General features: G+C 63.4%; 1 protein-coding gene across 1 annotated transcript in view; it reads left to right on the top strand.

The window, feature by feature from the left end:
* LOC119106065 (supervillin) overlaps window positions 1–18,817 on the top strand; it is a gene marked incomplete at its 5' end in the record, with an annotated part of 31,108 nt that extends 12,291 nt beyond the window's left edge. Inside the window, 17 exons of the mRNA XM_037229662.1 lie at window positions 2,534–2,660; window positions 3,360–3,484; window positions 4,385–4,494; window positions 6,705–6,809; window positions 7,186–7,497; window positions 9,507–9,739; window positions 10,241–10,451; window positions 10,985–11,133; window positions 11,528–11,797; window positions 12,402–12,557; window positions 13,882–14,010; window positions 14,454–14,627; window positions 15,497–15,559; window positions 16,414–16,706; window positions 17,107–17,272; window positions 17,485–17,640; window positions 18,233–18,817. Of these exons, the coding sequence (XP_037085557.1) occupies window positions 2,534–2,660; window positions 3,360–3,484; window positions 4,385–4,494; window positions 6,705–6,809; window positions 7,186–7,497; window positions 9,507–9,739; window positions 10,241–10,451; window positions 10,985–11,133; window positions 11,528–11,797; window positions 12,402–12,557; window positions 13,882–14,010; window positions 14,454–14,627; window positions 15,497–15,559; window positions 16,414–16,706; window positions 17,107–17,272; window positions 17,485–17,640; window positions 18,233–18,319 (2,866 nt within the window). The remainder of the gene's footprint in view (window positions 1–2,533; window positions 2,661–3,359; window positions 3,485–4,384; window positions 4,495–6,704; window positions 6,810–7,185; window positions 7,498–9,506; window positions 9,740–10,240; window positions 10,452–10,984; window positions 11,134–11,527; window positions 11,798–12,401; window positions 12,558–13,881; window positions 14,011–14,453; window positions 14,628–15,496; window positions 15,560–16,413; window positions 16,707–17,106; window positions 17,273–17,484; window positions 17,641–18,232) is intronic.
* Between the last annotated feature and the right edge of the window lie 222 nt (window positions 18,818–19,039).

Genomic DNA, 19,039 nt, shown 5'->3' with positions numbered 1-19,039 from the left:
ACTACTCATGCTGGTTAGTAGCAAAACGAATGTGGGTTGAGTTGTAGGTTAGGCGACGTTCATTCTCATCCTACACTTCAATTGTTGAGCTGCGATTGGTGACGTATTCTCAAGATGTGTTGCCCACGGGCGTAACTGACGCAGCTGGGAAGCTTTTTGGTCGACATAAGTCTGCCGAGTTTCATTCCCAAGGATTCCGCTGGATTAAAATGGTCTGTAAACTCACGGACCCAGCAGCAACATGCTATCACAGCTATAGCTGGTCAAAAGCGCCTCTCTCGCAGTCCCCCCCCCCCCCCCTCCCCATCGGTATATTATGTAAGTGGGCTTGAGTCAGCTTGTTAAGTCGCTTTGTTTCTCAGACTTGCCGACCCCCATCTCATTACAGTTCCCCAGCCTTTGTAGCAGACCACTCGAGCCTTTCCGCCCGTATTATCGCATGAGCGTAGATGACAGCATTATCGCCTCGTAAATAACATCACATCATGCCGTGCGATCCGACTTGCTGATCCCTCGCCCTCGCCGTACTGCCAGTCTCGGGTCTGTCCGTCGCGTGCGGGACCGCCTGGCGTGGGGCGCCTCGTCCAAGGCCCCCTGCACGCGTGACCTTTCGCTGCGTCGGCGCCCGGGGATCTGTCGGCGCGCGCGGATTGCTCGACGGGTCAGAGGTCAGCGCGTGACGCAACGCGAGCTGATCGGCGAGCGCACGAGGGGCGGTGTTACTGATTGGCCGTCACGATGCCACAGGAGCCCCCGCAGCGGCGGTGAAGACCGAGACGCGTGGTCCTGTCGTCCGGGGCGGGTATGCGGCTTGGGGGTAGCGTGGCTGGAGCAATCACAGGGTCGTGGTTACGACTTGTACGTTTATGGGGAGTTTGGTCCTAGCAACACGTGCGACACCCGGCGTCATTCAGCGTCACAATCTCCGGCGCGGATTGCTGCGGGGACCTGCGGGGTCCCGCGGCAATCCCGGCTGAACCCGGACACAGCACGCGGTCTCGAGCGTGCGGCCTCTTAGCTGAGGTACACCGGGCCCGGCCGGACCGGCGCCGCATCACAAGCCGGCGGCAGTGCTTCACTGAATCTTTCGTGGACATTCCTATAACGACGACAACCGAATGAGGAGAGCCGAACGAGGAGAGCACCAACGTGCGGTGTGATGCGCTTGAAATGGCACAACGACGCAGGCGATAGTTATGACGGAAGACTGCGCCAGCCACACATTTTACAAGGCGACGCCCCTTGTGCTGCCGCAGCGTGTCAAATGGTCGTTTGAAGCGAACAAGCGAAGGGTCGCCTGCCTGCGAGGGTGTTCCGAGAGGCCCGCTCTGTGCGGTCCATTTTTAAGGCACGTATGCGCCAGTCTTCCGTATTTCTGTGGGAGGGGCGGAGTGTGAGGGGGGGGGGGAGATGAGGTCAGTGTTAACATCCAGGCATTTTCCGTTGCGTTTGCTTTCAGGGAATTGTTGTGCGATTCAGCGCTGGTATCTTCCAACGGTTCTATGCTGAATCCGTCCTTGCTTGTGAACACTTGTGAAGACACCACTCGTACTTCGGTATTCTTAGCCAGCACAGGTGGCGGCCTGTCGTAGATATCGACGCTTATCATTCCAACGGCCAGACAGGCTTCTCGCGCCGGCCCGATGGGCGGCAGCTTGCAAAGATAGGGACCGCCGCCCGCCGGCTGTGGCTTTGGATGTGTAAATGGTCCCGTGGGGGTGACGTCATGCTTGCTTGGACCGCCGTGTAAATAAAAACATGGGCGGGCTTGTGGAAAAGCTGTCGCAGATTCTTGTTGTGCGGCGAACGTGGGTCTGTTTTTATGTGGCTGTTGTTGCAGGCATGGAGATCAAGTTGTTTTCGCGTCGTCACCTTGTCTCGGAATAACGGATTGGTGTGGTGTTGAGCTTGGTTCGGGCAGTGTCAAACGTTCTTATGCGACGCTGATGCCGGCCAACACCCGTATTTTTGACAAGAACCGGTGGCCGTCGTTATCAGCTCGGTGTCTTGAATCAGAAACAAGGCGCTTAATAGGCATGTGCCGTTTACGGCGGCCTCGGCGGTGAGAGTCCACGATCTGTTGTTATCGACGTTGGCACCAGTCGACCGCTGCCCTGCTTTTACTGACGTTAAGGTCATCTTACGTTTTGTCGCTGTTTCGTACGCGTTCGATCGGCCGCCGCTGACGAACGGATGAGCACCAGGGTATGGCGTCCCCCCTCCTTCCGTCTGCTCTCGGAGATATTAGACCGATCGGTGACCCCACGGCGTTGCGGGGGTCGCCACTATCGCCTCGAGTGTCAAGCTAACCATCGAGTCCCGGTGTCTGCCTGTGGTGACTGGCCCCACCGCCTGACCCCTCACCCTTAGTTACCGCCCCTCCTTCCGTCCCTCCGCCAGAGAGAAAAAGAGTCAGGCGGGGGGAGGGGAGTGGGGTTGGCTGACTCACACCGCCTGACCCTCTGCCGCCTGACTGCTGCACCTGACTCCTGCGCCTGACTTCGACGCCTGACTGGGTTGGCTCTGCCCGCAGACTGGCGGCTCTGCAGAAGTCTGGCGAGGATGACTGGCGGCGCCGGATCCGCAGCGAGGAGCCCAAGCTGGCGCTGGTCGAGGCGTTCAACTCCGGTCTACACACGGACGTCGTGCTGAGGAAGAAGGTCGGTCTGTCGGCCGGCGAGGCCGCTGCGGTGCTCCGGGGCTCCGGTGCTCCGGTGCTCCAGTGTTCCGCTGCTCCGGAGCTGGTGTCGTGGTGATCTTTGGCTTTGTGGCGAGCTGTTGAAAAGAGTTGGAGGGGAAGAGGCATGCTTTTCACGGACGCTGTTGGATCTGAACTGACCTGACTTGATTTGACCCTACTCCCGTGGTAGTGGTGAGCCTGGCATCTGACCTGGCATGTCTTTATGCCCTGCCCACCTGCCCTACCCTGCCCTGCCTTGCCCTGCCCTGACTTGCCCTGATCTGACCTGCCCTGGCCTGCCCTGCTCTGCCCTGCCACCTGACATAACCTGACTGTTTCGGTTGATGCCGACTGCTGACCCAACCTGACCTGACCTCACCCCGCTCTTTATCTTTTGTGGCGGGTGGGATGAGTGACGAGGCTGGCGGTGACACTGACGTGTGATCTGGTCCGACCTGACCTGACCTGACCCATCTATCCCAAGTGGCGGCGGCGGTGACGCCGGTGTGTGACATAGTCTGACCCGACTGGCCTGGTTTGGTCTGACCTTCCCGGACTGAGCCCACCGTACCGTGTCGTACCGTGCCGTGCCGTGCCGTGCCGTGCCGTGCCGTGTCGTGCCGTGTCGTGCCGTGCCGTGCCGTGCCGTGTCGTGACCGGCTCGCCCCCGTTGCTCCAGGTGGTGGCGGTGACGACGCCGGCCTCTGACCGGCCCGTGAGTCACATCGAGCGCATGTCCGGAGCGCTTCAGCTCACCGCCACCGAGGGCTGGAAGGCCCGCGTGCCCGAGAACGACGCCAACAAGTAAGCCACGCCGACGGCGCGCTGCCGGGCAGCCGGCAGAAGTGACGCAGCCGAGAGGGGCTCGAAATGACGTGGGCAGGGGCTCGAAATCGAGACGGGAAGCGGCGGCGCTGCGTACCCTCTGGGAAGGACCCACGCCGCCGTGGAGACCCACAGTCGGCTGGAGAACGGGCTCTAAATCACGGCTGTGAGGGAGCTCCTCGCTGCCGTGCCTGTCGCGATGAGTCAGTGCCGCGGACACGCCCCGCTGTCGCTGCTCCGTCCGTTTGCAGCTGCCCGTCTCGTCTGTCAGCAGTCCCGGACAGATGATGCAGGCGCGGCGGCGGCCCCCCGCTGGATCACAGGCTGCAAGTAGCCGTTGACAATGCGTTTTGTCTGCGGCTAATGGTGTTTACTGTCGGTGGTAGTGAGTGGCTCCGTGACGCCTCGTCGGCGGCCGACAGAGCCGTCGGCCAGTGTTTGGGTGTGCTGGCTGACAGCCGCAATGACAGCAGTGTCGGACTGAACTGACACCCGCGTCCCTCAGCGTTACGTAATTCGCATTGAGTTCCACTGCCGCGCTGGTCCTGGCATGAGTGGTTGTCGCCCATTGTGTCGCACGTGGGCCACGGCGCGGTTTCCGCTCCCAGCATGTTGGCGTTCCGGCTGATGCGGCGGCTCCAAACGCCCGTGTGCGGGTGTCCCGTTGCGCCGTGTGTTAGGTGGGCCAGCAGGTCGTCGTCCACGTCGAGATCGTGGCGGGTTTTTGTTTTCAGGGCCCTCCGCTCCTCCACGCTGGTGCACAACGTTTCTGTCGGCCGTTTTTAGCGCGTATGTATTGACCTTACGTTGTGCAGTCACAAGATCATACCACATCATGCAGACCGCGCCTGCTGACGCCGGTGCCTGGTGTCCTGGCAGGTTCACGGTGGCGGGCAAGATGGGCCAGGCGGCCTCGCCCGGCGCCAGCCCGATGCTGCCCCGGCGCCAGCTCAACGCGCCCAAGCAGGTCGTCTTCCGCAGCAAGACCGGTGAGAGGGCTGCGAGACGCGGCTATCAGCGCCGATGGGTGTTCGTGGGGCGTGTGTGGTGATCGCGGTGTGTTCCGTGTTCAGGAGCGTGTGATGTATGCGATGATGGTGGCACGTTCCTAGCATGAACTGCATGCGTGCTGGTCAGCGTACCAGACATATTGTGCTCAGTGATGCGGTGACTTGATGGAGACCGTGCGTGACGGACGGTTGCCATGGCAGCTGACTGACGCTATGGTCCGGTGGTGTGTCGGACTGCTCACCTGGTGAGCCGGGTACACGATGGTCCGTTCTCGCGACAGACCACCACCGCCGAGCGCCTCACGTGATGCACCGGTTACACGGGCACCGTTTACAGCGATCGCGCCGTCTCACAGCGGCGTCGTAGCGCCTTTTAGCAAAGCGGTCCGTAGCGGAAAACTACGGCAAACAGGGGCCTCGATACAACGCGCCGGTCGCACATATGCAACTTGACGAGGACAGGCTGCCGGCGTGTTAGTGTCACGAGATCCCATGATCGGCGTCGAGCTTCTGGACTATACGAGCTCTCCAGAGAGTCAAGTGCCGTCCGTGAGAAACTTTGGCTGGTTTGGTATCAGCTGCGGAAACATTTTTGGGATTGTAAAAACAACGGGGTGATTGGGCTCCAGCGGAGGACCCCCGCCCTGCACCAGGTCGGACGACGGACAACAGTCAGTGTGGTTCGACTGCACTGCACTGCATGTCCAACTCTTACTGACATCGGTCCGGCCCGGTGGACGGGACGAAGCCCTAGAGCGAGACCCGGACACCGGGCTGGCGGGGGGTCTGTGCCACTTATTGCCGAAGCCGTACCGCTGCGGCGAAGGTGTTGTCGTTCCGAAGCGGCGCCGTGCGGGGGCGGGTCAGGCCAGCGGTGTTTACAGGCCTCCGGTCTGTTCCTGTTCGCATTCACGCATCGTGTCTTGGTGGTGGCGTCCTGCTGCCGAACGTAGTAATTGTGTGGTAATCCACCTAACGGCTGCCTGTGGAAAGGCGCGGGAAGTTCTCTGAATGGACTACATTTGTGCTGACATATGAAAGTAACCACCTCGTGATAAGCTGAGGAGTAAAAAAATATGCACTTTTCTAGAAGTGCTCGTGAATGATATCGGAATACTATATCGAGACCGATTCGAAGCTTACAAGTGAAAGCGACTACTTGGCATGTTGCCCCATACGGAAGCATCTAGTTGTTGACATACCCACGGCACACGGTGTGTCTCCGCTTCAGTCAGTTCCTTTTGGCGCTCCACGGACTACAAACATAATGTTAATAATGTCGGCAGCCTACAGCGTATGTGATTCCGTGGCCACATCAGGCCAAAATCAGCTGGCGCGGGTGGGCTGCGGTCTGGTATATTGCCACTGTCCAGGGTTGGGCCGGGTCCCTGGGGCGACCCTGCCCGTCTACCGTGGTTAGTCCGGCCGGGTCGCCGTCTCCACCTCCGTCGCCGCCAGTTCGATCTCCGAGCCACACCTCATTAAAACGACTCGCTGCGCCCCGGCCGCGTCGCAAACGCCGTCAAAGCGCGCACACCGGCTGATGTACCGCAGGCGCCTGGCGACGCCACACACGGGATTAATATCGCGGGCCGCCGTCGAGCAACACCCGGCTGCCTCCAGCTGGGCGAGCCGAGCCCCCGGCCGCGACCCCACAATGGCTCTGTGGGTGGCGTACCTGTGCGCGCGCCGCCTGTCACGGCTGTGTCGCCGTTGTCGGCGGCCGGTGCGGCGCGGCGGACGGGCTGCCGCTGGCGCCGGGCGCGGGTCACTGTGGCTGCCGCGGCGGGTCGTCCGGCTGCCGCAGCGTGCTTTCTGGCTGTCAGACTAACCAGTTGTCCGACCCAGACTGCCAGGCTCTCAGACTGTCAGACCCAGACTGTCAGACTCAGACTCAGACGGTCAGACTGACCAGCTGTCCGACCCAGACTACCGGTCTGTCAGACCGTCAGGCTGCCAGGGTATCCGACTTGCGACCATCTGACCGTCGACTGTCCGGCTGCGCTGCCGTCTGACCGGCCGCCGTCTGGCTGTCCGGCTGCGCTGCCGTCTGACCGGCCGCCGTCTGGCTGTCCGGCTGCGCTGCCGTCTGACCGGCCGCCGTCTGGCTGTCCGGCTGCGCTGCCGTCTGACCGGCCGCCGTCTGGCTGGCCGTCCGTCGCTGACGGGCCGTGTCTGGACGCCGCCAGGTACCCGCCGAGAGGCGCAGAGCATGTACGTCGAGTCATCGACGACCAAGGTGCGGTCGAGCCTCATCACTCAGCGCCAGAACTCGGATCCCAGCGAGGACACGGGTGAGCGGGGCTGCGGGAGGGCTGCGCCCCGTGAGGACATCCCTAGTTAGGCGTAGGGTGCCAGACGTGTTGTGCTGTGTTACGGTGCGTGGCGTGTAGAGAGAGGCGGCCACAGTAGGACAGTGGGTTGTGTCGATTACACGCGGTAGTTTCACACGTTGTGTCTTGCTCCTATGTGCGTTAGCTGTCAGTGTTGCACAGCCTCGTCTGAGACTAGCAGGCTCCCACACGAGTTTGACTAGTCTTCCCGGTCGTGGTGGACCCCCCCCCCCCCCTCAGGGGCGCGTTCATCGTAACACCCCTCCCCGCCGCACGTACACGCCTGCCCTCTGTCGGCGTGCCGCCGCGGCGCCGTCTGACCCCGCGCCGCCGGCAGCGCGGCCGGCCTCCGTCCTCGTCACGGTGCCGGAGCTGGCCGACGCCAGCTTCGACTCGTTCTTCGGCTCGGCGCCGGCGGCCGGGGACGAGCCGGCCGCCGACTGGTCGGCGCTCGACTGGGACCTGGACGCGGTGGCGCGCGGCGCCGAGCTGCCCGCCGGCGCGGCGCGCGTGCGCGTGCGCCGGCGCGCGCGCTCCTCGCGTAATCCGGTGCGTGCGCTGAGCGCGCGCGCCGACCTGCTGACGCAGTACGAGGAGGTCCGGCTGGGCGTTGGAGAGCACATGATCAAGATGGCGAAGAAGGAGGAGCGTAAGTGACCGCCCGGTGTGCAGGCCTCCACTGTGGAGAGCAGGTGGAGGGGCCTGGTGGAGGTGGTGCTGCGCTTACGCGGGGGCATCGCATGGGGCTCAGGTTAGTTTCCATGCTGTGGCACCGGCGTATTGTTTGCTGCTGGCGCTGAACGGAGCTGTGGAGCTGGTGCCGAATCGAGCTGTGACACTGGTGCCGAACCGAGCTGTGGTGCTGGTGCCGAACTGAGCTGTGGCGCTGGTGCCGAACTGAGCTGCGGTGGAAGTGTGGTGGCACCCTGACAGTCACTGCAAACACGTTGTTTCTAGTAATCTATGGTCGCCACCCCTGTGGATCACCGTGGCCTATGACCAGCGGCTTGGCTCAGCCTTACTGGGAATGAGCTCCGCGGACTCGTGTTCGCCGGCGAGCATTCCAGGCTCTGCGTCACGCAGCTGGGCTGTGTCTCTGAATCATGGAGCTGGACCGTGTCTCTGTGTCACGCAGCTGGACCGTGTCTTATGTGTCACGGAGTGTGTCACGGAGCTGGACCGTGTCTCTGTGTCACCGAACTGGATCGTGTCTCTGTGTCACCGAACTGGACCGTGTCTTGTGTGTCACGCAGCTGGACCATGTCTGTGTCACCGAGCTGGACCGTGTATCTGTGTCACGGAGCTGGACTGTGTCTTTGTGTCACGGAGCTGGACTGTGTCTTTTTGTCACGGAGCTGGACCGTGTATCTGTGTCACGGAGCTGGACCGTGTGTCTGTGTCACGCAGCTGGACCGTGTATCTGTGTTACGCAGCTGGACCGTGTCTCTGTGTTACGCAGCTGGACCGTGTATCTGTGTTACGCAGCTGGACCGTGCCTCTGTGTCACGGGGCTGGACCATGCGGACGCAGTCGGAGGCCGCTGCCTCGACAACATTGATCGTACCACTCGAGCGAAGCGAAGCGAAACCTAGCTTTAGATTTTCGGAGCGGGCTTTTGTTAGAGCGCTCGCGAAGGATTGTGCCATTGAGATTGTCCCAAGGGGAGGTCCCGCGCTGCTCTGGTGTTATGTGTCCTGCTGTATTGCCCAGGGCTTTATTACACCTCATCCTATCGCTCATGATGTTTTGAACATCGCCTATGTCGACGCGCCATACTTCTGCTGGCTTTGCTTGGGTTTCATGTCTGGCTTCGGTGTTCGGCTTTGCTTTTGTTGAACTGCTCGGTCGGGCCCCGCTCCTGCATGTCATGCGTACCACCGTGCTGATGATCAGCCCCACCGGTCTGTCCGCCGCTGACACGGCCGGCCCCTGTCGCACCTTCAGTCGGCAGCTCAGTGCGGTCCCTGACACAGTGCGTACCCCCGTGTATGCAGCTGAGCCTTGCCACAGACCAGCTGGTGGCGACCTCGCTGCGGCCCCACCGCTGCTTGTCAAGAGCTGCGTCACAGCCGCTGTCGTCCTGTGTTCGGCACAGCGACCGCTTATAGTCTGCTCGACTATTTACCGCGCCTTCGGTTCAGTTTCGCCGTGGTTTGTTGTCATGTCTCACTGCTGCAGAAGTTTCTCTCAGTTTCTTTTACTCTGTCCGTCGTCTGTTATCTGTGTGTGCGCCGCCCGGTTCCATGGTCTCGTTGCCTAATAGCTGAGCATCTTACCGACCCCTGCTGTCGCTGACGCCGGCCTGACCTTGCGGCCTCTGCCCAGACCTCTGTCATTTATTACCCGTCCCAGAAACACCACCTGAAGTCCCAGCCGCGTGTGAAGCAAGTCGTAAGGCGCCGCCACTGGCACCCGAAATCAGAACCATCCCCTCGCTGTCACTGTCAGTGTCCCACTCTGCCCCCAGACGTCGCCCGTCACCCATAACAGCCACGCCAAACTACTCCTGATCTTCCCATTATATTCCCCTGTCTCTCAAGGCTTCAAAACGATCCGCCCGTGGCTCCCACGTCTCGAGGCCCTGCCCCCCCCCCCCCCCCCATGTGCTCCGCTTCACGGCCGCGGCCGGCCGCCGCTGATCCGCGGCCGCTGTTTCAGTGTCTCGCAAGTCGACGTTCGCCCAGGAGTCGCTGGCCGGCCTGGCGACCAAGCTCGACTTCAGCGCCATCAAGCTGGGTCGGCGCGCCGTGCCGGACAGCATGCTGCCCTACCGACGCGAGCCCATGCTGCTGCGCGTCAAGGGCCGCCGGCACGTGCAGACCCGGCTGGTGCGGCCATGTGTCCAGGCGCTCAACACTGGGGACTGCTTCCTGTTGGTCACGCCCGACCAGGTACGTGGACGGTCCGTGTGGGTCGGGGTGGGGGTAAGGGTTGGGGTTGGGGTTGGGGTTGGGGGTGGGGGTGGGGTTGGTGGTGGGGTTGGTGGTGGGGGTGGGGTGGGGTGGGGTGGGGTGGGGTGGGGTGGGGTGGGGTGGGGTGGGGTGGGGTGGCATGGGATGGGATGGGATGGGATGGGATGGGATGGGAGGGGTGGGAGGGAGGCTAGGACGGTGAGAGTTGGGCGCCTGGGAGCTGAAAAACAGTGTATTCACTCTGTGCGTCACACCTGTGCGTCACACCATTCACTCACACCTGGCCCTCATCTTTACGGGTTATGTCCTGTTGCTGCTCAAGAGCGATATAAAGGCGTCGTTTTCGCCGGTTCGAGCGCGCGGCGGTGATGAGCCACGGGGCGACCCCGGTGCTGTAGAGCCGCGTGAAGAGGCGCACCAGCCGCCTCAGGCGGTGCGGCCGCCCGGCCAGCCCGGCACCGACGCCGCCCGCTCCGCCAGGTGTTCCAGTGGTGCGGCTATCTCAGCAACGTGATCGAGCAGTCGAAGGCGGCGGACGTGGCGCTGCACGTGGCGCGTACGCACGACCTCGGCTGTAGCGCGAACAAGGCGGCCGCCATCGAGTACCACGAGAACGGCGGCGGCGTCAAGGGCAGCCGTCGCGAAGAGACCAAGTTCTTCGAGCTGCTCGGCGGCAGGGCCGACGTACCCAGTAAGGCGGGCGTGGCGCCGGGGGGGGGGGGGGAGGAGGGGGAGGCGCCGGGTGGGGTTGGAGCTGTGAGGGGAGGGTAGGGGATGTTGTCGAGAATGGAGTGGAGTGAAACAGGTGAATGCGGGAACAGTTGCTGGCAAATACGATGTGAAGTGAACGGGAAGTCGGCGCTATCATATCAACAAATTGTTTGTATTGCAATGAATAATCGATGACATTGGCGCTTGTGTGTTCTTACTGCGGCCTTGAGGCCTCAGTTTTGCGACGCTCTCTTGACGTCATGTACGTGGGCCAAATTAAGAAGCTCCTTGACGCAGGCAACACTGAGCACTGAGTCGCATGACGTGGTCACACCCTGTCTTGTACCACGCTGCCCTAGAAAGCCCATGTTCCACCTCTGCCTGTGTGCTGCTATGGGCGCCATATGACCGGGATAGTCCGCGCGCCTTAAAGCCCAAATCATGATGTGTGCTGCTCTGCTCACTGCTGACCTGACCTGACCTGACCTGACGTGACATAACCTGTTGTGGCAGAGGCCGGCTCCCCGGACGAGGACGAGCTGTACGAGGCGGCCGTGGCGGCCACCAACAAGGTGTATCAGGTGACGGCGGACGAGGAGCTCGTGCCCGTACCGGACGCCTGGGGTCAGATCCCCAAGTGTGACATGCTGCAGGACGACAAGGTACGCGGTTACGGCACGTGGCGAGCGAATGAGCCGAGTGTTTCGAGTGTTACGGAGGTTAGTTTTAACGCTTCCCTCCCAAAAGTGACCCCTAGCTGTCTTTCTGGCACGTGTTTTACGTGCTGCCAATGCCTTTGCTTTAGCTGGTCGTGGGTTTGCATTCCTCAGCGCATTCGATCCTTAGGTTTTGGGTTTGGATTTCATTAGTGCTATGACGTTTCCTGTGAGATGGCTCACTCACCCGTCAGTGTACGCGGCAGTTTTTCCTTCCTCTAAGCGTCTCTCCTACAGTGATTATGTACTGCGAGCAACCCACCGGAGCAGCGAGCGTGCACCCCGGACCCTCCCGCCCGCCGTCGTGCGTCACACGGCACGCCTGTCACCCGACCGGCAGGTGTTTGTGTTCGACTTCGGCGCCGAGCTGTACTTGTGGACGGGCCGGCTGGCCGGCAAGCCCCTGCGCGACGCCGGCAAGCGGCTGACGCGCGAACTCTGGGACGCCGGCTACGACTACTCCGACTGCGAGCACCCGCCCATAGATGGCGCGCCGGCGCAGGGGCCGCGCCCCGACTGGGGCATCCTGGGCCGCGTCGGTCAGAACATGGAGACGATCCTGTTCCGCGAGAAGTTCCTCGACTGGAACGACCCCTCGAGGATGATCAAGGTGGGCGGCGGCTGGTGGTGCGGGAAAGAGCGCGGCGAGTGAGACGGACGCCCACTCCCAGACCGTATCGGCTTCGGTCGCGTTGCGGCTGGTCACCGTTGTCTCGTTATTGCCTCTTCTCATTTAAGGATATGTCGTGGCACATGTTGCAGATGAGGTCGTTTCGCTGTCGTGGTCCGCGCTTTTCCGTTATGGTTGTGTGGCTGGTCAGACCGCGCGCCGGGAGATCCACCGTTTGTCCCGTCTTTGACTACTGCCATTGGCGCGACCCCCACCCACCCTCGAGGCTTTCCCGGGTCTCCCTGAGACCTGAGAGACCCCTCTCCTGAGGCTCTGTCGCCCCTACCCCCCCCCCCCCCCCCTGAGGCTCTCGGCCCCCTACCCCGAGGCTCTGTCGCCCCCTTACCTCCCCCGAGGCTCTCCGGGCTCGCACCCTCCCCTGAGGCCCCCGGTGGTCCCCACCCTCCGCTGAGGAACAGCCGTGATGGCCTACCTGGAAGTGGCCTCTAAGGGCCAAAGCGTCCCCATCAGAGCCCTGCCCTGCGCTAACCCGCCAGTACCCCCCCCCCCCCCCCCCCCCTCTGACCGCTCCCTGCGCCGTCAGGTGAAGCCGGACAGTGACCCGGAGACGGAGCTGGCGCCGCCGCTGGAGCTGGCGCCGTGCGACGCCGCAGCCATGGTGGCCACCCATCACCCGGAGCCAGACCTCGTGCTCGAGATGGAGCACCTCGGCCGCGGCACACATTTCTCCGACGAGGAGGTGAGCGTGCGCGCGGCAGCGGCAGCGGCAGCGGGGCGACGGCGTGTGGGAGTCGGAAGGGTGCGATGGTCTTGGTCGCGTTAGGTGCTGTGCGTGTTGGTGTGGCTGTGGGAGTGAGTGGAATTGTTGTGGAGAACGATGGGAGGATATTTCTTCGTAAAGGTGCGTGAGAGAAGCAGCGATTGTTTAGGAATGTTTGCATGTCATCCCTCATTGTCGATATAAGCATGGTCGAAAGCATATCTTCAGTTATTAGTCATGTCCGGGAAGGTCGCCTGAGGCCCTCTCCTCGTGCCGACTCATTTCACGGTGGTCGACTGCGTGGGACTCGACCGTGTGGCCCAGCCGCTTCCGCCACCGCGCTCCATCCGGCCGTCGTCTCGTGACGTTGCTGGCCCCCGGTCCTGGTGTCCTGCCCTTCCCCTCCCCTCCCTCGCCGACGTACTGCGCGGTCCTGCAGGAGGCGTGTCGTCGACCGGGTCGGGCCGTGGCGCCGGCATGACTAGCAGACGTGCTGTTTTCCCGCCAGTTTGCCGGGCCGCCGCTGTGACCCGGCCCGCAATGGGACCGCGTTGTGCCCCCGTCGCTTTGCTGTGCTGTGACGCCGCCGCAGTGACCCGGCCCGCAATGGGAGCGCGCTGTGCCCCCGTCGCTGTGCCGCGCTGTGACGCCGCCGTTGTGACCCGGCCCGCAATGGGAGCTCGCTGTGCCCCCGTCGCTGTGCCGTGCTGTGACGACGCCGCTGTGCTGTGCCCCGTCTCTGTGCCGCGCTGTGACGCCGCCGCTGTGCTGTGCCTCGTCTCTGTGCCGCGCTGTGACGCCGCCGCTGTGACCCGGCCCGCAATGGGAGCGCGCTGTGCCCCCGTCGCTGTGCCGCGCTGTGACGCCGCCGTTGTGACCCGGCCCGCAATGGGAGCTCGCTGTGCCCCCGTCGCTGTGCCGTGCTGTGACGACGCCGCTGTGCTGTGCCCCGTCTCTGTGCCGCGCTGTGACGCCGCCGCTGTGCTGTGCCTCGTCTCTGTGCCGCGCTGTGACGCCGCCGCTGTGACCCGGCCCGTAATGGGACCGCGTTGTGCCCCCATCGCTGTGCTGTGCTGTGACGCCGCCGCTGTGACCCGGCCCGCAATGGGACCGCGCTGTGCCCCCGTCTCTGTGCGGCGCTGTGACGCCGCCGCTGTGCTGCGCCCCGTCTCTGTGCCGTGCTGTGACTCCGCCGCTGTGCCGTGCCCCGTCTCCGTGCCGCGCTGTGACGCCGCCGCCGTGCTGTGCCCCGTCTCTGTGCCGCCGCTGTGCCGCGCTGTGACGCCGCTGTGACGCCGCCCAGGAGCGCCGCCAGCTGGAGATCTCCACCGTCAGCGTCAAGACGTGGCACGTGAACGAGGCGGCGGCCACCCAGCTGGAGGCCGCCTCCGCCGGGCAGCTGCACCAGGGCGATACATACGTGGTGCAGTGGGTGAGTCGGCCGCCGCCGGCCGGGCCCGAGCGCGATGTGGAGACACTTGTGGACAGCAGGCTTTGCCGATGCTGTCTCGCGAGCAGAAATTTCTGGCGAGCGCTGTCTGTGGAGCTGAAAGGACACCGATTGTGGTGGACAATCACCGTGGAAGGCACGGAGGTTTTCCGTTAGGGTATACCTATTGTCAGGAGGTCGCCAGCTTGAGAGCATAATTAGCGCCGTTGTCTGGACTGTGGCCACAAGGCCAGGCAGTTAGAACCAACTCTGAATCGGTAATGTACGACAAGTTCAGTCGGAAAACTTACCTTCATTTTCGTACGGCGAGCACATCCCCGAGCATATTGCCAACCGCTCTGGCTCTGGCTATTGGCTCCGGGACACGTGGCATCGCAGACATGATCCCAAGTTGCCGCGTGGTGACGCTGCTTCTGCGGCGCCAGGTGTACCAGGTGACGCAGACGGGCCGCCGGCTGGGCGGCGGCGCCAGCAAGCACCTGAGCGTGGGCCGCCAGCGGTGCGCCTACTTCTTCTGGCAGGGCGCCAGCAGCACCGTCAACGAGAAGGGCGCGTCGGCGCTCATGGTCATCGAACTGGACCAGGAGCGGGGACCACAGGTGAGGACTGAACCGGGAGCGGGGATCTCAGGTGAGGACGGGATCAGGAGCGGGGGCCACAAATGAGGACCGGACCAGGAGCTGGGACCACAGGTAGTGACGGGACCAGGAGCTGGGACCACAAATGAGGACCGGACCGGGAGCGGGGACCACAGGTAAGAACTGGGCCAAGAGCGAGATCACAGAAGGGGACCGGACCAGGAGCGGGGACCACAGGTGAGAACTGGGCCAGGAGCGGGGATTACAGAAGAGGGCCGGACCAGGAGCGGGAACCACAGGTGAGAACTGGGCCAGGAACGGGGATTACAGAAGAGGGCCGGACCAGGAGCGGGGACCACAGGTGAGAACTGGGCCAGGAGCGGGAATCGTAGAAGAGGACCGGACCAGGAGCAGGGATCGCAGAAGAGGACATGACCAGGAGCAGGGACCACAGGTAGTGACGGGACCAGGGTAGCCCGCCGCGTTGCCGAGCAGGTCTCACATGTTGGCCGGCATTGTGGCGCCCCGCCCACAGACCGGCCCGCGACTCGCCACTCTTGCAATTGTCACGTATGTGATCCGCCCAAACGCCGGATGGTCCTGCTCTGCCCCCTCCCCCCCCCCCCCCTCCCTCCATAACGCGCTGCTGCGTCCCCCGTGGTAATCCCGCGATGGATTAACGCCGGATGTATGAATGGTATTCTGGCCGCTAGATGTCAGATGTGGGCCGTTTGCTCATTGCTCGTTGGCCGACGCGTGCGCCGCGTTGTGCGAGGGACTCTGCGGCCCCGGTAGGCGGAGAGCTGTTTTATGCACGAACAGCGGCGCAGCACGCCACAGCACTCCTCGGCCGGCCTCCGTCTGACCCCCTCCCCCTCCCGTCCCTCCAGGTGCGCGTGACCCAGGGCCGCGAGCCGGCCGCCTTCCTGCAGCTGTTCGCCGGCCGGCTGGCCGTGCACCTCGGCAAGCGCGAGGAGGAGGAGGAGGAGGAGGAGGACGCCGCCGCGGCGGCCGGCTGGCGGCTGTTCGTGGTGCGCGGCGAGCTGGCGACCGAGGCCTGGCTGCTGGAGGTGCCGCGCGCCGCCGCCAGCCTCCGCTCGCGCGCCGCTCTGCTGCTGGTCGGCGCCGCCGCCGGGCGCGCCTTCCTCTGGCTCGGCGCCGCGCTGCCGCCGCACGGCCGCGAGGTGGCGCTGCAGGCGGCGCGCGCGCTGGAGCGGCCGCCGCCGGAGCTGGCGCTGGGCGGTGCCGAGGGCGCGGAGCTGGCGCTGACGGAGGTCAAGCAGGACAGCGAGCCGGCCGAGTTCTGGGAAGGTGAGGGCGGCTATGACGGCAGCTGTGAGGGCGGCTGAGGCGGCTGTGACGGCTGTGGCGGTGGCTGTGGTGGGGCGTCGGGCTCGGGCTCACCTGGCGTCATGCACCGAGGCAGTCGGGCGCGCTTCCAGCGTGACGATGCGTCAGGATGGCTCCGGGGGATGTAGTGTTGTATCTGTCGTGACTTCACTGGAAATACGGTGGCATTGCGGCTGCCGTGTGAAGTCGAGGATCCGTGCTTTTCCGGAGGGCGGGATTTGTGTTCCTGGGAGCCCAACATTGGGCGGCATGGGAAAGATTGTACTGATTTCACTTAGCGGGCAGCGGCTTCCGTTTTGTAAAGGGACCACAGCGTTTGCAGTCGTCTCTACTTCCCGTCTCTGTACAGTGTCGCTACCGTCGCTCACCTTCCCAGCCCCCCCCCCCCCCCCGATCTTCTCCGCGTGGCGCGGCACCGCCTCACCGGCCGTCCGTGTCCGCCGCAGCGCTGGGCGGTGAGGGCGGCTCGCTGCCGGCTCCGCCGCGCGCCGCCACGCCCGCCACGCCGCGCCTCTTCCACTTCTCGTGCGGCTCGGGCCGCTTCCACTGGGCGGCGGTGCCGTGTCTGCACTGCTCGAGCGAGCGGCCCTGCGCACTGCCGTACACGCAGCGCGAGCTGTACGAGCGCCAGCAGCCGGCGCTGCTGCTGCTGGACGCCGGACACGTCGTGTACGTGTGGCAGGGCTGGCGGCCGCCGGCGGACCCGGACGCCGGCCAGGCGGCCGCGCTCGCCGGCGCCGCCACCTTCAGGTCAGTGCTGGCGGAGCTGTGCTCACGTGGACGCGGGGCACTGGTGTGATGGCCGCGCACTTCTCGCTGTCACAGCAAGGATGTGAGCATTTGTTGCTGTCTGTGATCTTTCATTGTGATCTCCCCCTTGGTGTGTCACAACTGGTTACGATGGTTATTCGTGGTGTACAAAAATGTCATTGCTCACTTTATTGCGATATGTATAATCTACCTTCCGAAGCATCCAACTGTGAGGCAGAGTACATTGCCATCAGAGTAGGCTAACTACGTTCGGCCGAGGTGATCGCCAGCGTAACTTCTGTTTCGGTCGAGCACCGGTAGAGGACAGGACGAGCGTCGCGCATATCGCGCGTTGCGACCGACGCCGTCGCGACGACTAACCTCCTTCCGTGGCCGGCAGATGGCACGAGGAGCGGCGGTGCGCGCTTCAGACGGCGGTGGAGTATAGCCGGCTACGCGGCCGCCTGCCCTGCCGCCTGGTGGTGGCTGGACTGGAGCCGACGGCCTTCCAGCACATGTTCCCGGTCTGGCAGCTGCACCCGGAGGCGGCGCGGCTCAACACGGAGGTGCGCCGGTGGAGCGGACACGTGCCGGAGAACGGGGCTGGCTGGGCGGCGTGTGCGAGGGTCGGATGGGGCGGTGGTGTAGAGGCCGGTGATGGTACTCCCAGCAATGTGATGTGTGTAGTCGTCCATGTGCGCCTTCTGTGACCCACCCTCCCCGTCGCCGCAGCTGGACTACAGCGCTGTGTTGTGACCCACCCTCCCCGTGGCCGCAGTTGGACTACAGCGCGGGCTTCGAGCGGCCGGCGGCGGACGTGCTCAAGGAGCTGACCCGGTCCGTGTACCCGCTGGCGGTGCTGCGCGAGCGCCCGCTGCCGGACGGCGTCGACCCCGTCCGTCTCGAGGCGTACCTCAGCGACGCAGAGTTCGCGGTGAGGCCCGCTCACGGCGGGAGGGGCAGGAGGGCCGGGGTCACGGCTGTCTGGAGTTGGACGCGCTCGTCTTGGCTCCTCAGGGTGGCTGCTTGCCCAAGAGCAGACCATCCTAGTTCTCTGTCTTCCTCGATCAGGAGGAAGTGAAGAGGAGAGGTTTGGTGCGTGTTTGTTGGAATATTGGGTTTACAAGGTTTATGTAATCGATCCTGGCTGGACCGGTGCAGTTCATATCTTAAGTTCTTCACTGAATCGTAGTGAACCATTTGCAACAGCAGCCCGTAGATAGCCAAAGTTTTGCGATGGTTTATTGAACTGAGTCTGGTTGAACGCAAAATGTATGGCAGCTCGGGGAAGAAATAAAGATTGGTGCGAGTATAGCCGCTTCACGTGAGCATGACCCATTGACGTTTGGTGGGGGCGAGGGCAACATATTTCCGCATCAGACGATTCTTTCGTTATTTTTGCACAGTTCATAACGCGTCCGGACTAGTGCGAATGCGACCCAGCTGGATATCTCAGAATAATGGGTCTGCCGCGTGGTGCCGCTGACGTGCCCCCTTTTACAATGTGCTCTCCCCACCGCCGCCAGGAGGTGCTGAAGATGCCGCGGGACAAGTTCAACGAACTACCGGCGTGGAGAAAGAAAGACCTGAAGAAGGAGGCCGACCTCTTCTAGACGTGGCTTGTTTGGCGCTGTGACCGTCTCGCGGGCGGGGCCGCGCCCTGCCCGGCCTATTCCTGACCTCGTCCCGGCGGCGGCGGCGCGTGGCGCGCGCCTCCCGCCGCCGTGCCGCCGCCGCCTCCCCCACTCTGTCGTGCCTTGCCCCCATATCACGGCGCGGCGCTGGCCGGCCGCGAGCCGCTGCCGCCCCGTCCGCCTTGCGCCCTGCCGCCGCTGCTGCCGCCTGGCGGGCCGCGCCCGAATCGGCCGCGCCGTTCTAGTCGAGTCTTGCGTGGGGAAGGCGGCGCGCCAGCGAGCCCCCAGGGCTGGAGCCCCCGACCGGGGCACCCGCACCGGGGGGGGCTCCACGCTTTACACATTTTATACTAATCGCTGCTTCTGATGGTGCTTTTCTACGTAATATGGCTAGCGAAGTGATTTTATGTGTACGTAGTATTACTTGTACTTATTGTATTGTTTTACTGTAATTTATTGCTAGAGTTAATACAAGCTGCGTCACATGTCATGTGTGCAATAGCGCCGCGCGCACCGGTAACCGGCTGGGTGCTATCTGGGGCCGAGTACCCCCCGTCGCGCCATTCAAAGGCGGGTATGGACTGAAAGGGACCATTGACGTCAATTGCCGCCAGCACTGGCGTGCTCGTGCTGATACAGTGAGCCGCATATGGTTGCTAGACTACACTGTTGCGAAATTTGTCGGCGAATGCTTTCGCC

Source organism: Pollicipes pollicipes, unplaced genomic scaffold, assembly GCF_011947565.3.
Source record: "Pollicipes pollicipes isolate AB1234 unplaced genomic scaffold, Ppol_2.1 Scaffold_6138;HRSCAF=7277_pilon_pilon_pilon, whole genome shotgun sequence".
In the NCBI taxonomy this organism is placed as follows: domain Eukaryota; kingdom Metazoa; phylum Arthropoda; class Thecostraca; order Pollicipedomorpha; family Pollicipedidae; genus Pollicipes; species Pollicipes pollicipes.
The sequence above is the reverse complement of the archived record's forward strand: the minus strand, read 5'-3'. Positions and strand labels throughout refer to the sequence as shown.